The sequence below is a fragment of the Heptranchias perlo genome, chromosome 29 (assembly GCF_035084215.1).
Source record: "Heptranchias perlo isolate sHepPer1 chromosome 29, sHepPer1.hap1, whole genome shotgun sequence".
NCBI classification, from domain to species: domain Eukaryota; kingdom Metazoa; phylum Chordata; class Chondrichthyes; order Hexanchiformes; family Hexanchidae; genus Heptranchias; species Heptranchias perlo.
The window spans coordinates 36475004-36488834 of NC_090353.1; the positions used below are offsets into that span (position 1 = coordinate 36475004).

The 13831-nt window shown below is 49.5% G+C and overlaps 1 protein-coding gene across 2 annotated transcripts in view; it reads left to right on the forward strand.

Annotated features, from left to right (window-relative positions):
* Nucleotides 1–10298: 10298 nt before the first annotated feature.
* ano8b (anoctamin 8b) overlaps nucleotides 10299–13831 on the forward strand; it is a 69514-nt gene continuing 65981 nt past the window's right edge. For both annotated transcript variants that reach the window (XM_067968552.1, XM_067968554.1), the window contains exon 1: nucleotides 10299–10573. In XM_067968552.1, coding sequence (XP_067824653.1) covers nucleotides 10471–10573 — 103 coding nt within the window. In that variant the 5' untranslated portion in view covers nucleotides 10299–10470. The remainder of the gene's footprint in view (nucleotides 10574–13831) is intronic.

A 13831-nucleotide genomic window follows, 5' to 3' on the forward strand; every position in this document is an offset into this window, starting at 1 on the left:
GAGAACACACACGTGCTCACACAGAGAATACACGTGTGCAAGCACACATGCTCACACAGAGAATACACGTGTGCAAGCACACATGCTCACAGAGAGAACACACAGGCTTACACCAAGTGTGATTGCAGCATCTGCTCTACGTTAGAAGTACTGCATTTTTTTTAGTGAGAAGTCCAAGTGAAGGGCTAAAGCCCACAGTTCAGGATATCACCGAAAGAAGGAAAGAAAGAGAAGGAACAAAAGACTTGCATTTCTATAGCGCCTTTCATGACCTCAGGACGTCGCAAAGTGCTTTACAGCCAATGAAGTACTTTTGAAGTGTAGTCACTGTTGTAATGTAGGAAACATGGCAGCCAATTTGTGCACAGCAAGATCCCACAAACAGCAATGTGACAATGACCAGATAGTCTGGTTTGTTTTTTAGTGATGTTGGTTGAGGGATGAATATTGGCCCAGGACACTGGGGAGAACTCCCCTGCTCTTCTTTGAAATAGTGGACGTGGAATCTTTTACATCCACCCGAGAGGGCAGACGGGGCCTTCTGTTTAACGTCTCATCGGAAAGTCGGCTCCTCTGACAGTGCAGCACTCCCTCAGTACCAGACTGGGAGTGTTGGCCTGGATTGTGGGCTCAAATCTCTGGAGTGGGGCTTAGCACCTGCAATCTTCTGACTTAGAGGTGAGAGAACTACCTACTGAACCACAGGGTTATGTACAGCATGGGTTCCCAATGAGTGAAAACTCCTTCACAGCAACAGGTCCAAAGTAAAGTTGTCCGATTCATGAAGACCGGTTAAAAAAAAAATTAGGGCTTAGCAGCAAGTTTCCATTGAGATTGCGGTATCTGGGAACTGGTGGCATAAACAACTAAGACCATAAGGCCACAAGAGATAGGAGCAGGAGTAGGCCACTCGGCCCCTCGAGCCTGTTCCTCCATTTAATGAGATCATGGCTGATCTGATTAACTCCTCTAAAAGTTAATGTAAACACAGCTTAAAAGGGAGCCAGAGTATAGAAGATTCAGGGGTGAAATAATTGAGGTGTTTCAGACGATTAAAGGATTCGATAGGGTAGATAGAAATTATTTCCTCTGGTGGATGTATTTCAAAGAAGAGCATAGACTCTATGACTCTATGACTCTATGAGTTCTCCCCGGTGTCCTGGGCCAACATCACTAAAAAACACATTATCTGGTCATTACTGTTTGTGGGATCTTGCTGTGCGCAAATTGGCTGCCGAGTTTCCCTACATTGCAACAGAGATTACACTTCAAAAAGTACTGCATTGTGAAGCGCTTTGGGACATCCTGAGGTGCTATATAAATGCGAGTTTTTTCTTTTTTTGATGCTGTCAGTCCTCTTGCTGGATGTGTTCGGGCTAAGGAGTCTGGCCAATGGAGATGGAAATATGGCAAATAGTCGCAGGCCTCTCGTGTCAAGGAGTCAGGTCCCCTCTCCAATTTACTGCGCAAGAGAGATAAGGAGTGAAGTCACAAACAGACCGTGACAGTGACGGGAGCTTGAATCGCTCCCCTGAGATACTGGGAGAGATGACAGATCTCTGTTTCTTATTCCGAAACAATGAAACAGGGGTCTGGACAGGGGCCAACACAAACATTCCCAAGGTTCCTCTGGCGTCAAAGTTTATAAAAAGCCAAACATCACCTCCCGCCTTCTGACTGCAAACTCTGAGGTAACAACCGACCCACAGGAGCCTAAGCAAACAGAGTCTGTCTCGCTGGCAGCATCCTCTGCTTTTATTTCAGATTTCTAGCTGTGGGTTTATCGTCCTTTTAGCATAAACAGGAAGTGTTGTACGGAATCAAGGATTTCTGTTTTGGAAAATTGTTTTTTTTAAAAAAATACATTACAGCCGAGCTTTGACAGCATTCAGTGAGGGGGCAGGTGAAGGGAAAGGCTGTCGGAGACAGAGAACTCAGCCTTCAAACTAACTTCTCTTGCGTCAGCACCTAAATCACCCAACCATTCTCTGGAAACAAACTTATTTTGGTTTTGTTAAATACTTGATGTTACGATGAACAAGCTGGATAAAGCACAGGCCAGTGTGTGTTACACGCGGTATACATTATAGAGAATAGCAGCCCCTCGATATTAAAAGCAATAGTAGCCCGTGTATAACATAGGGTATAGCAGCCCCTGTGGATATTATAGGGTATAGCAGCCCCTGTGGATATTATAGGGTATAGCAGCCCCGTGTATATTATAGGGTATAGCAGCCCCGTGTATATTATAGGGTATAGCAGCCCCGTGTATATTACAGGGTATAGCAGCCCCTGTGTATATTATAGGGAATAGCAGCCCCGTGTATATTACAGGGTATAGCAGCCCCTGTGCATATTATAGGGTATAGCAGTCCGCGTGTATATTATAGGGTATAGCAGCCCCGTGTATATTATAGGGTATAGCAGCCCCTGTGGATATTATAGGGTATAACAGTCCCCGTGTATATTATAGGGTACAGCAGCCCCGTGCATATTATAGGGTATAACAGTCCCCGTGTATATTATAGGGTATAGCAGCCCCTGTGCATATTATAGGGTATAACAGTCCCCGTGTATATTATAGGGTATAACAGTCCCCGTGTATATTATAGGGTATAGCAGCCCCTGTGCATATTATAGGGTATAACAGTCCCCGTGTATATTATAGGGAATAGCAGCCCCGTGTATATTATAGGGTATAGCAGCCCCTGTGGATATTATAGGGTATAACAGTCCCCGTGTATATTATAGGGTACAGCAGCCCCGTGCATATTATAGGGTATAACAGTCCCCGTGTATATTATAGGGTATAGCAGCCCCTGTGCATATTATAGGGTATAACAGTCCCCGTGTATATTATAGGGTATAACAGTCCCCGTGTATATTATAGGGTATAGCAGCCCCTGTGCATATTATAGGGTATAACAGTCCCCGTGTATATTATAGGGAATAGCAGCCCCGTGTATATTATAGGGTATAGCAGCCCCGTGTATATTATAGGGTATAACAGTCCCCGTGTATATTATAGGGTATAGCAGCCCCGTGCATATTATAGGGTATAACAGTCCCCGTGTATATTATAGGGTATAGCAGCCCCGTGTATATTATAGGGAATAGCAGCCCCGTGTATATTATAGGGTATAGCAGCCCCTGTGTATATTATAGGGTACAACAGCCCCTGTGGATATTATAGGGTATAGCAGCCCCGTGTATATTATAGGGTATAGCAGCCCCGTGTATATTATAGGGTATAACAGTCCCCGTGTATATTATAGGGTATAACAGTCCCCGTGTATATTATAGGGTATAACAGTCCCCGTGTATATTATAGGGTATAGCAGCCCCGTGCATATTATAGGGTATAACAGTCCCCGTGTATATTATAGGGTATAGCAGCCCCTGTGTATATTATAGGGTATAACAGTCCCCGTGTATATTATAGGGTATAACAGTCCCCGTGTATATTATAGGGTATAACAGTCCCCGTGTATATTATAGGGTATAACAGTCCCCGTGTATATTATAGGGTATAGCAGCCCCTGTGGATATTATGGGTATAGCAGCCCATGTATATTATAGGGTATAACAGTCCCCGTGTATATTATAGGGTATAGCAGCCCCGTGTATATTATAGGGTATAACAGTCCCCGTGTATATTATATGGTATAGCAGCCCATGTATATTATAGGGTATAGCAGTCCCCGTGTATATTATAGGGTATAGCAGCCCCTGTGGATATTATGGGTATAGCAGCCCATGTATATTATAGGGTATAACAGTCCCCGTGTATATTATAGGGAATAGCAGCCCCGTGCATATTATAGGGTATAGCAGCCCCTGTGGATATTATGGGTATAACAGCCCCGTGTATATTATAGGGTATAACAGCTTCTGAAACATTTACCTGACGAAGGAGGAAGCCTCCGAAAGCTTGTGAATTTAAAATAAAATTGCTGGACTATAACTTGGTGTTGTAAAATTGTTTACAGATATTATAGGGAATAGCAGCCCCGTGTATATTATAGGGTATAGCAGCCCCGTGTATATTATAGGGTATAACAGTCCCCGTGTATATTATAGGGTATAACAGTCCCCGTGTATATTATAGGGTATAACAGTCCCCGTGTATATTATAGGGTATAGCAGCCCATGTATATTATAGGGTATAGCAGTCCCCGTGTATATTATAGGGAATAGCAGCCCCTGTGCATATTATAGGGTATAGCAGTCCCCGTGTATATTATAGGGTATAGCAGCCCCGTGTATATTATAGGGTATAGCAGCCCCGTGTATATTATAGGGTATAGCAGCCCCGTGTATATTATAGGGAATAGCAGCCCCGTGTATATTATAGGGTATAGCAGTCCCTGTGCATAACATAGGGTATAGCAGCCCCGTGTATATTATAGGGTATAGCAGCCCCGTGTATATTATAGGGTATAGCAGCCCCGTGTATATTATAGGGTATAGCAGCCCCGTATATATTATAGGGTATAGCAGCCCCGTGTATATTATAGGGTATAGCAGTCCCCGTGTATATTATAGGGTATAGCAGTCCCCGTGTATATTATAGGGTATAGCAGCCCCGTGCATATTATAGGGTATAGCAGCCTATGTAGTGCTGCTGTACTGGTTTACCTGGGAATAGTAGTGTATTATATTCCTTACATGCCGACCCCCAGCTCTACCTCTCCACCGCCTCTCTCGACCCCTCCACCGTCTCTGATTTTTCACGCTGCTTGTCCGACATCCAGTATTGGATGAGCAGAAATTTCCTCCAATTAAATATTGGGAAGACCGAAACCATTGTCTTTGGTCCCCGCCGCAAACTCCGCTCCCTGGCCACCGACTCCATCCCTCTCCCCGGCCACTGTCTGAGGCTGAACCAGACAGTTCGCAATCTCGGCGTCCTATTTGATTTTGAGCTGAGCATCCGACTCCATATCCGCTCCATCACCAAGACCGCCTACTTCCACCTCCGTAACATTGCCCGTCTCCACCCCCGCCTCAGCTCATCTGCTGAAACCCTCATCCGTGCCGTTGTTACCTCCAGACTCGACTATTCCAATGTTCTCCTGACCGGCCTCCCATCTTTCACCCTCCATTATCTTCGGCTCATCCAAAACTCTGCTGCCCCGTATCCTAACTCTCACCAAGCCCAGTTCTCCCATCATCCCCTGTGCTCACTGACCTACATTGGCTCCCGGTCCAGTAACACCTTAATTTTAAAATTCTCATCCTTGTTTTCAAATCCCTCCATGGCCTCACCCCTCCCTATCTCTGTAACCTCCTCCAGCCCTACAACCCTCCGAGATCTCTGCGCTCCTCCAATCCTGGCCTCTTGCGCATCCCTGATTTCCATCGCTCCACCATTGGTGGCCGTGCCTTCAGCTGCCTAAACCCTAAGCTCTGGAATTCCCTCCCTAAACCTCTCCGTCTCTCTACCTCTCCCTCCTCCTTTAAGATGCTCCTTAAAAACTACCTCTTTGACCAAACTTTTGGTCACTTGTCCGAACAAACACTGGTTCGGCCGCAACTGGAGCATTATGTCCAGTTCTGGGCACCGCACTTTAGGAAAGATGTGAAGGCCTTAGAAAGGGTGCAGAAGAGATTTACTAGAATGATTCCAGGGATGAGGGACTTTAGTTACGTGGATAGACTGGAGAAGCTGGGGTTGTTCTCCTTGGAACAGAGACGGTTGCGAGGAGATTTGATCGAGGTGTTCAAAATCATGAAGGGTCTGGACAGAGTAGATAGAGAGAAACTGTTCCCATTGGTGAAAGGGTCAAGGCCAGAGGACACAGGTTTAAGGTGATTGTCAAAAGAACCAAAGGTGACATGAGGAAAAACTTTTTTACACAGCGAGTGGTTAGGATCTGGAATTCACTGCCCGAGGGGGTGGTGGAGGCAGATTCAATCATGGCCTTCAAAAGGGAACTGGATAAGTACTTGAGAGGAAAAAATTTGCAGGGCTACGGGGAAAGGGCGGGGGAGCGGGACTAGCCGGATTGCTCTTACATAGAGCCGGCGCGGACTCGATGGGCCGAATGGCCTCCTTCCGTGCTGTAACTTTTCTATGATTCTACGGTATCTCCCTATGTGGCTCGGTGCCAAATTTTGTTCGATAATCGCTGCTGTGAAGCACCTTGGGACGTTTTACCATGTTAAAGACACTGTATAAATGGGAGTTGTGTTCGTTGTTGTTTGCGCTGAATGCAGTTTCGAACATTTCAGTAAATAAGCTGCATGTTTCCAGTTCCAACTCCTTGCATCCCGTTCGTCCTAAACTGAAAGGCCCATCCACACAGAGCCACTGGGGGGGCACAGTTCACTCGAATAATCAGGTAATTTTTAACAAACAGCTTCTAATTTCATTTTTGCATCTATTTTCCCTCTAATATATACAAGTGAGGAGTTTGCCTGGCAGTAATTCTACAGATTGGTTCAGGTGGTTACCCTGATAATTGCAATTATTTCCCAAATCGTCCCTCCGCATCACTCCCTATTACAGATTGTGAACGCCCTCATATCATCAGAACTTCCATTAGACTCATTCCCAAGACTTTTTGACATTTTTTGTGAGGAATGAGTGCCAGGAAATCGAAAAAATCCAGGACAGGTACAGCACGGGTTAGATACAGAGTAAAGCTCCCTCTACACTGTCCCATCAAACACTCCCAGGGCAGGTACAGGGTTAGATACAGAGTAAAGCTCCCTCTACACTGTCCCATCAAACACTCCCAGGGCAGGTACAGCACGGGTTAGATACAGAGTAAAGCTCCCTCTACACTGTCCCATCAAACACTCCCAGGGCAGGTACAGCACGGGTTAGATACAGAGTGATGCTCCTATAATTACATTAATGATTATTTTCCTCCTGATTTTAGTTGGCAATTGCCTGTTGTAACCTCTGGCACTCAACACACAGGTCTGACTGTGGCTTATTAACTGGACTCTGTGCATTGTGCCCAGTGCTGGGTCCCACTGTCCAGAACTGTACGAATCATAAACTGATTGCTCAGTTGGTAAGTGCTGTGCCTGGTGTGTCTGAGTCACAATGATCAGAACAGTTGCAGAGTTACTGGCGATCCCTGCTGAATTCACTGATCCAGTTCTGAAATGTTAACTCTGTTTCTCTCCTCACAGATGCTGCCTGACTTGCTGAGTGTTTCCAGCATTTTCTGGTTTTATTTTAGATTTCCAGCATCCACAGTATTTTGCTTTTGTTCCTCTTTCTCTCTCTCTCTGTACCTCTGTTTCTCTCTCTGTCGCTCTCTCTCTGTTTCTCTCTCTCTGTGTTTCTCTCTCTCTGTCTCTATCTGTGTTTCTCTCTCCCCGTCTCTCTCTCTGTGTCTCTCTCTGTGTCTCTCTCTCTCTGTCTCTCTCTCTATCTGTGTTCCTCTCTCCCCGTGTCTCTCTCTCTCTGTCTCTCTCTCTCTGTCTCTATCTGTGTTTCTCTCTCCCTGTCTCTCTGTCTCTCTCTCTCTCTCTCTATCTGTGTTTCTCTCTCCCTGTCTCTCTCTCTGTCTCTATCTGTGTTTCTCTCTCCCTGCCTCTCTCTGTCTCTCTCTCTGTCTCTATCTGTGTTTCTCTCTCCCTGTCTCTCTCTCTCTCTGTCTCTATCTGTGTTTCTCTCTCCCTGCCTCTCTCTGTCTCTATCTGTGTTTCTCTCTCCCTGTCTCTCTCCCTGTCTCTCTCTCTCTCTGTCTCTATCTGTGTTTCTCTCTCCCTGCCTCTCTCTGTCTCTATCTGTGTTTCTCTCTCCCTGTCTCTCTCCGTCTCTCTCTCTCTCTGTCTCTATCTGTGTTTCTCTCTCCCTGTCTCTCTCTCTCTCTGTCTCTATCTGTGTTTCTCTCTCCCTGCCTCTCTCTGTCTCTCTCTCTGTCTCTATCTGTGTTTCTCTCTCCCTGTCTCTCTCTCTCTCTGTCTCTATCTGTGTTTCTCTCTCCCTGCCTCTCTCTGTCTCTCTCTCTGTCTCTATCTGTGTTTCTCTCTCCCTGTCTCTCTCCGTCTCTCTCTCTCTCTGTCTCTATCTGTGTTTCTCTCTCCCTGTCTCTCTCTGTCTCTCTCTCTGTCTCTATCTGTGTTTCTCTCTCCCTGTCTCTCTCTCTCTCTGTCTCTATCTGTGTTTCTCTCTCCCTGTCTCTCTCCGTCTCTCTCTCTCTCTCTCTCTGTTATAACCCCCCGCTGCCTTTCCCTTGTTGCCTCTTTCTCTTTTGGGATTTTGGGAGGGAGAGGGAGGGGGAGGGTGAGGGGGTTTTTGGGGGGGGAGGGGGGTATTGGGATGGAGGGGAAGGGGTTTTGGGAGGTGGAGGGGGTTTCCGGAGGATCCCGCGGAGGGTGGGGGTAGGCCGTGTTGTCACTTGTAGGGCCGGAGAATGGCTCCTGCTCCTTCTAGACCCACAAGGTTTTTCCACTTACCTTGAGGAGTCTCCTCGACCCCCCAACATCGGCCAACCTGCTTTCACCCGGCGACCTCTCCGGGTTCAAATCCAATTGGAGTCCCATTGACCTAACAGGACTCCGATTTGCATAAATGTATGAGGCTCCTGCCTGATTCCAGCAACACCTCAGACTCCAAACCCCAGCGAGCAGTTAAAATAGCGACAGGGGGGATTCATAGGAACAGGAGGAGGCCATTCAGCCCCTCCGGCCTGTTCTGCCATTCAATCAGATCATGGCTTATCTGTATCTTAACTCCATCTCCCTGGATACCCTTACTTAGCAAAAGTCTATCGATCTCAGTCTTGAAAGCTCCAGTTGTCCCCCAACATTCACAGCCTTTTGGGGGAGAGAGTTCCAGATTTCCACTCCCCTGCGTCTGAAAAAGTGCTTCTTGAAGGGAAAAAATTTACAGGGCTATGGGGAAAGAGCAGGGGAATGGGACTAATTGGATAGCTCTTTCAAAGAGCTAGCACAGACACGATGGGCTGAATGGCCTCCTCCTGTGCTGTACCTACGATGATACTATGACATCACCCCTGAACGGCCTAGCTCTAATTTTAAGATTATTCCCCCCTGTTCCCACCAGAGGAAATAGTTTCTATCTACGCCATCAAATCCCTTTCTCATTTTAAATACCTCGATTTGAGTTATTACACCTCTCAACCTTCTAAACTCGAGGGAATACAATCCTAGTCCACGCAACCTGTCCTCGTAATTTAACCCTTTTAGCCCCGGTATCATTCTGGTGAATCTGCGCTGCCCCCCCTCCAAGGCCAATATCTCCTTCCTGGGGTGCGGGGCCCAGAACTGAACCCAGTCTCCAGATGGGGTCTGACCAGGGCTCTGTACAACTGAATCATCACTTCCTCCCCTTTGAATTCCAGCCCCCTTGAGATAAAGGCCAACATTCCATTAGTAATTTTGATTACTTTTTGTACTAGTTTTTAGTGATCTGTGTAAAACAAAAGACTTGCATTTATATCACAACCTCAGGACATCCTAAAGCACTTTACAGCCAATTAAGTACTTTTTGAAGTTTAGTCACTGTAGGAAACGCAGCAGCCAATTTGCGCACAGCAAGATCCCACAAACAGCAATGCGATAATGACCAGAAAATCTGTTTTTTCAGTGATGTTGGTCAAGGGATAAATATTGGCCCCAGGACACCGGGGAGAACTCCCCTGCTCTTCTTTAAAATAGTGCCCATTGGATCTTTTATGAGAGGGCAGACGGGACCTCAGTTTAACACCTCATCTGAAACACAGCACCTCTGACAGTGCAGCACTCCCTCGGTATTGCACTGGGAGCATCAACCCAGGTTTTGTGCTCAAGTCTCTGGAGTGGGGCTTGAATCTCACTAAACCTTCAGTCTCAGAGGCGAGAGTGCTGCCCACTGAGCCAAAGCTCAGAAACAGTCAGTCAAGTCTGAACGCTCCAGTTTATAGCCCCCTCCCTGGCCTGTTCCTGCCGGGCAATATGAGTTAAAATTGCCCCAATGTCTGCTTTAATATTTCTTTCTCCATCGATCCTGTATCTCTCTCTCTCTCTCGATCTCTCTGTAAATCTGTCACTCAGTTTCTCTATCAAACCATCTCTCTGTTTCTCTCTCTCCCCCTGTCACAATATCCCTCTGTTCCTCTCTGTAAATCTGTCACTCAGTTTCTCTATCAAACCATCTCTCTGATTCTCTCTCTCTCTCTCTCTCTTTGTTCCAGGCTCGGGCGGGGATACAAACCGGATGATTAATCTGCTGCTGATTTTTCCAATCCTCCACTAACCTTGCTGCTTGTCAGTGTGTGTGTCTGTGTGTGGAGAGAGAGAGAATGGTTTTGGGGGGGGGGGATTATGGTGAGCAGGAGCTCTGAAGGTAGTGCATGAAAAGCCAAAAAGGGGAGGGAGGAGAAAAATCCCCACACAGTGACCACAGCAACAAAAAAATAATAATAATAATTACCCCCCTCCCTCCCTCCCTCATCACAGTCCCAATGCCAGAACCCCTGTAGAGAGCAACATCTTGGAGCAGACATGCCGGTGTTGAGGAAACCCTTGAGCAAGGAGGACACCGAGAAGGAGAAGCGACCTCAGCCGGAGAGGGAGATGGGAGAGGCGGCCACCGCCGGAGTCCTGGGTGAGTGAGATTAAAAGGGGAGAAATTCAACCGAGGGGGCCCGGGGGCGGGGGGGGGGGGGATAAACTCACACCGCAGCTCGGCTGGAGAGATTTATCTTTTTGTGCATTTAAAAAGAAAATAATAATTAAATAAATCAGCCGCGTCCCTGCGCAAAAAAAATAAATAAAAGAGGGAGAGAAAGGAGCCTTCACCGGGCAAAGCTGTCCCCACCCCCAGCGATGCACCAACTCCTTAAAGGGACACTGTGCCCCCCCTCCCTCCCCATCTCTGCCCCCCCCCTCCCTCCCCATCTCTGCCCTCCCCATCTCTGGGATCTTTCTGTGCAGCCCGGGAGTATTTGCATTCACCCGCCAGCAGACACACAAATGGAATTGGCTACAAAAATTTAAAAAATCAGGAGGCGGATTGAGAATGTGTTGTGGGATATATTTATCTCTATAATTGATCTGAATGGGTCAGTTCCCTCCCTCAGGTTCCCAGGGGTTAAAACCTATTTTACAAGCTGCACGGGCAGGCCTGCTGCATTTTTAAGGATATTAGTTTTGGATCTTGCAGTCTGCTCATCGGTTCTGAAGGGTACACGTTTGTTTAATGGGAGTGTGTTGCAGAATATTACACACACAGCAATACCTCCCGCTGCCACACCAGCCCAAAGCATGCTGTCTGATTCCTCAGGTCTCCTCACATCCAGTTGCCAACCTGCCTCTCTCTCTCTCTCTCTCTCACCGCCTTCCTCGTCTCCAGGCTCTGAACTGCCCTCATTTGCCCCTCCTCTGCTCCTGGACACCCCCTCTCCGCCCGTCCGCCTCCTCCTCACTGTGTTCAAATCCAGATCCAATACACCATTATCTACTCATAGTGTCAGCTGAGGCTCAGTGGGCAGCACTCTTTCCCTTTTTGAGTCAGGAGGCTGTGGGTTCGAGTCCCACTCCAGGCTGACAGCTCCCAGTGGAGCACCGAGGGAGCGCTGCACTGTCGGAGGTGCCGTCTTTCGGACGAGACGCTGAACCGAGGCCCCGTCTGTCCTCTGAGTGGATGTAAAAGATCCCATGGCCACTATTTCGAAGAAGAGCGGGGGGGGCGTTCTCCCCAGTCTCCTGGGCTAATATTTATCCCTCAACCAACATCACTAAAAAACAGATTATCTGCTCATTTATCTCATTGCTGTTTGTGGGATCTTGTGGGCAAATTGGCTGCCTGGTTTCCTACATTGCAACAGTGAGTCCATTTTTAAAAAAGTACTTCATTGGCTGTAAAGCGCTTTGGAATGTCTTGAGATTGTGAAAGGTGCTATATAAATGCAAGTCTTTCTTTACGATCCCACACCTTATCCATCAAACACTAATTTCCACCTTGGCAACATAGCTTACCTCTGCCTCTAATCTGGAATTCCCTCCCTATACCGTCTGCCTCTCCCTCTCCCTCTCGCCTCCATTTAAAACCTTTTCAAAACGCACCTCTTTGCCTGAGTGCTTGGCCACTTCTCCTGATCTCTGCCCTCCTGATCTCTGCCCTCCTGATCGCACCCCTCCTGATCGCACCCCTCCTGATCGCACCCCTCCTGATCTTAACCCCCCGATTTCTCCCCACCTGATCTCTCCCCTCCTGATCTCACCCCCCCGATCTCTGCCCTCCTGATCTCTGCCCTCCTGATCTCTGCCCTCCCGATCTCTGCCCTCCCGACCTCTGCCCTCCCGACCTCTGCCCTCCCGACCTCTCCCCTCCTGATCTCTGCCCTCCTGATCTTAACCCCCCGATTTCTCCCCACCTGATCTCTCCCCTCCTGATCTCACCCCCCCGATCTCTGCCCTCCCGATCTCTGCCCTCCCGATCTCTGCCCTCCCGATCTCTCCCCTCCCGATCTCTCCCCTCCCGATCTCTCCCCTCCCGATCTCTCCCCTCCCGATCTCTCCCCTCCCGATCTCTCCCCTCCCGATCTCTCCCCTCCCGATCTCTCCCCTCCCGATCTCTCCCCCCGATCTCTCCCTCCCCGATCTAACCCCCCGATTTCTCCCCACCTGATCTCTCCCCACCTGATCTCACCCCCCCGATCTCTCCCTCCCCGATCTCTGCCCTCCCGATCTCTGCCCTCCCGATCTCTGCCCTCCCGATCTCTGCCCTCCCGATCTCTGCCCTCCCGATCTCTCCCCTCCCGATCTCTCCCCTCCCGATCTCTGCCCTCCCGATCTCTGCCCTCCCGATCTCTGCCCTCCCGATCTCTGCCCTCCCGATCTCTGCCCTCCCGATCTCTCCCCTCCCGATCTCTCCCCTCCCGATCTCTCCCCTCCCGATCTCTCCCCTCCCGATCTCTCCCCTCCCGATCTCTCCCCCCACCTGATCTCTCCCTCCCCGATCTAACCCCCCGATTTCTCCCCACCTGATCTCTCCCCACCTGATCTCACCCCCCCGATCTCTCCCTCCCCGATCTCTGCCCTCCCGATCTCTGCCCTCCCGATCTCTGCCCTCCCGATCTCTGCCCTCCCGATCTCTGCCCTCCCGATCTCTGCCCTCCCGATCTCTGCCCTCCCGATCTCTGCCCTCCCGATCTCTCCCCTCCCGATCTCTCCCCTCCCGATCTCTGCCCTCCCGATCTCTGCCCTCCCGATCTCTGCCCTCCCGATCTCTGCCCTCCCGATCTCTGCCCTCCCGATCTCTCCCCTCCCGATCTCTCCCCTCCCGATCTCTCCCCTCCCGATCTCTCCCCTCCCGATCTCTCCCCTCCCGATCTCTCCCCCCACCTGATCTCTCCCTCCCCGATCTCTCCCCTCCCGATCTCTCCCCTCCCGATCTCTCCCCTCCCGATCTCTCCCCTCCCGATCTCTCCCCTCCCGATCTCTCCCCTCCCGATCTCTCCCCTCCCGATCTCTCCCCTCCCGATCTCTCCCCTCCCGATCTCTCCCCTCCCGATCTCTCCCCTCCCGATCTCTCCCCTCCCGATCTCTCCCCTCCCGATCTCTCCCCTCCCGATCTCTCCCCTCCCGATCTCTCCCCTCCCGATCTCTCCCCTCCCGATCTCTCCCCTCCCGATCTCTCCCCCCCCGATCTCTGCCCCCCCGATCTCTGCCCTCCCGATCTCTGCCCTCCCGATCTCTGCCCTCCCGATCTCTGCCCTCCCGATCTCTCCCCTCCCGATCTCTCCCCTCCCGATCTCTCCCCTCCCGATCTCTCCCCTCCCGATCTCTGCCCTCCCGATCTCTGCCCTCCCGATCTCTGCCCTCCCGATCTCTGCCCTCCCGATCTCTGCCCTCCCGATCT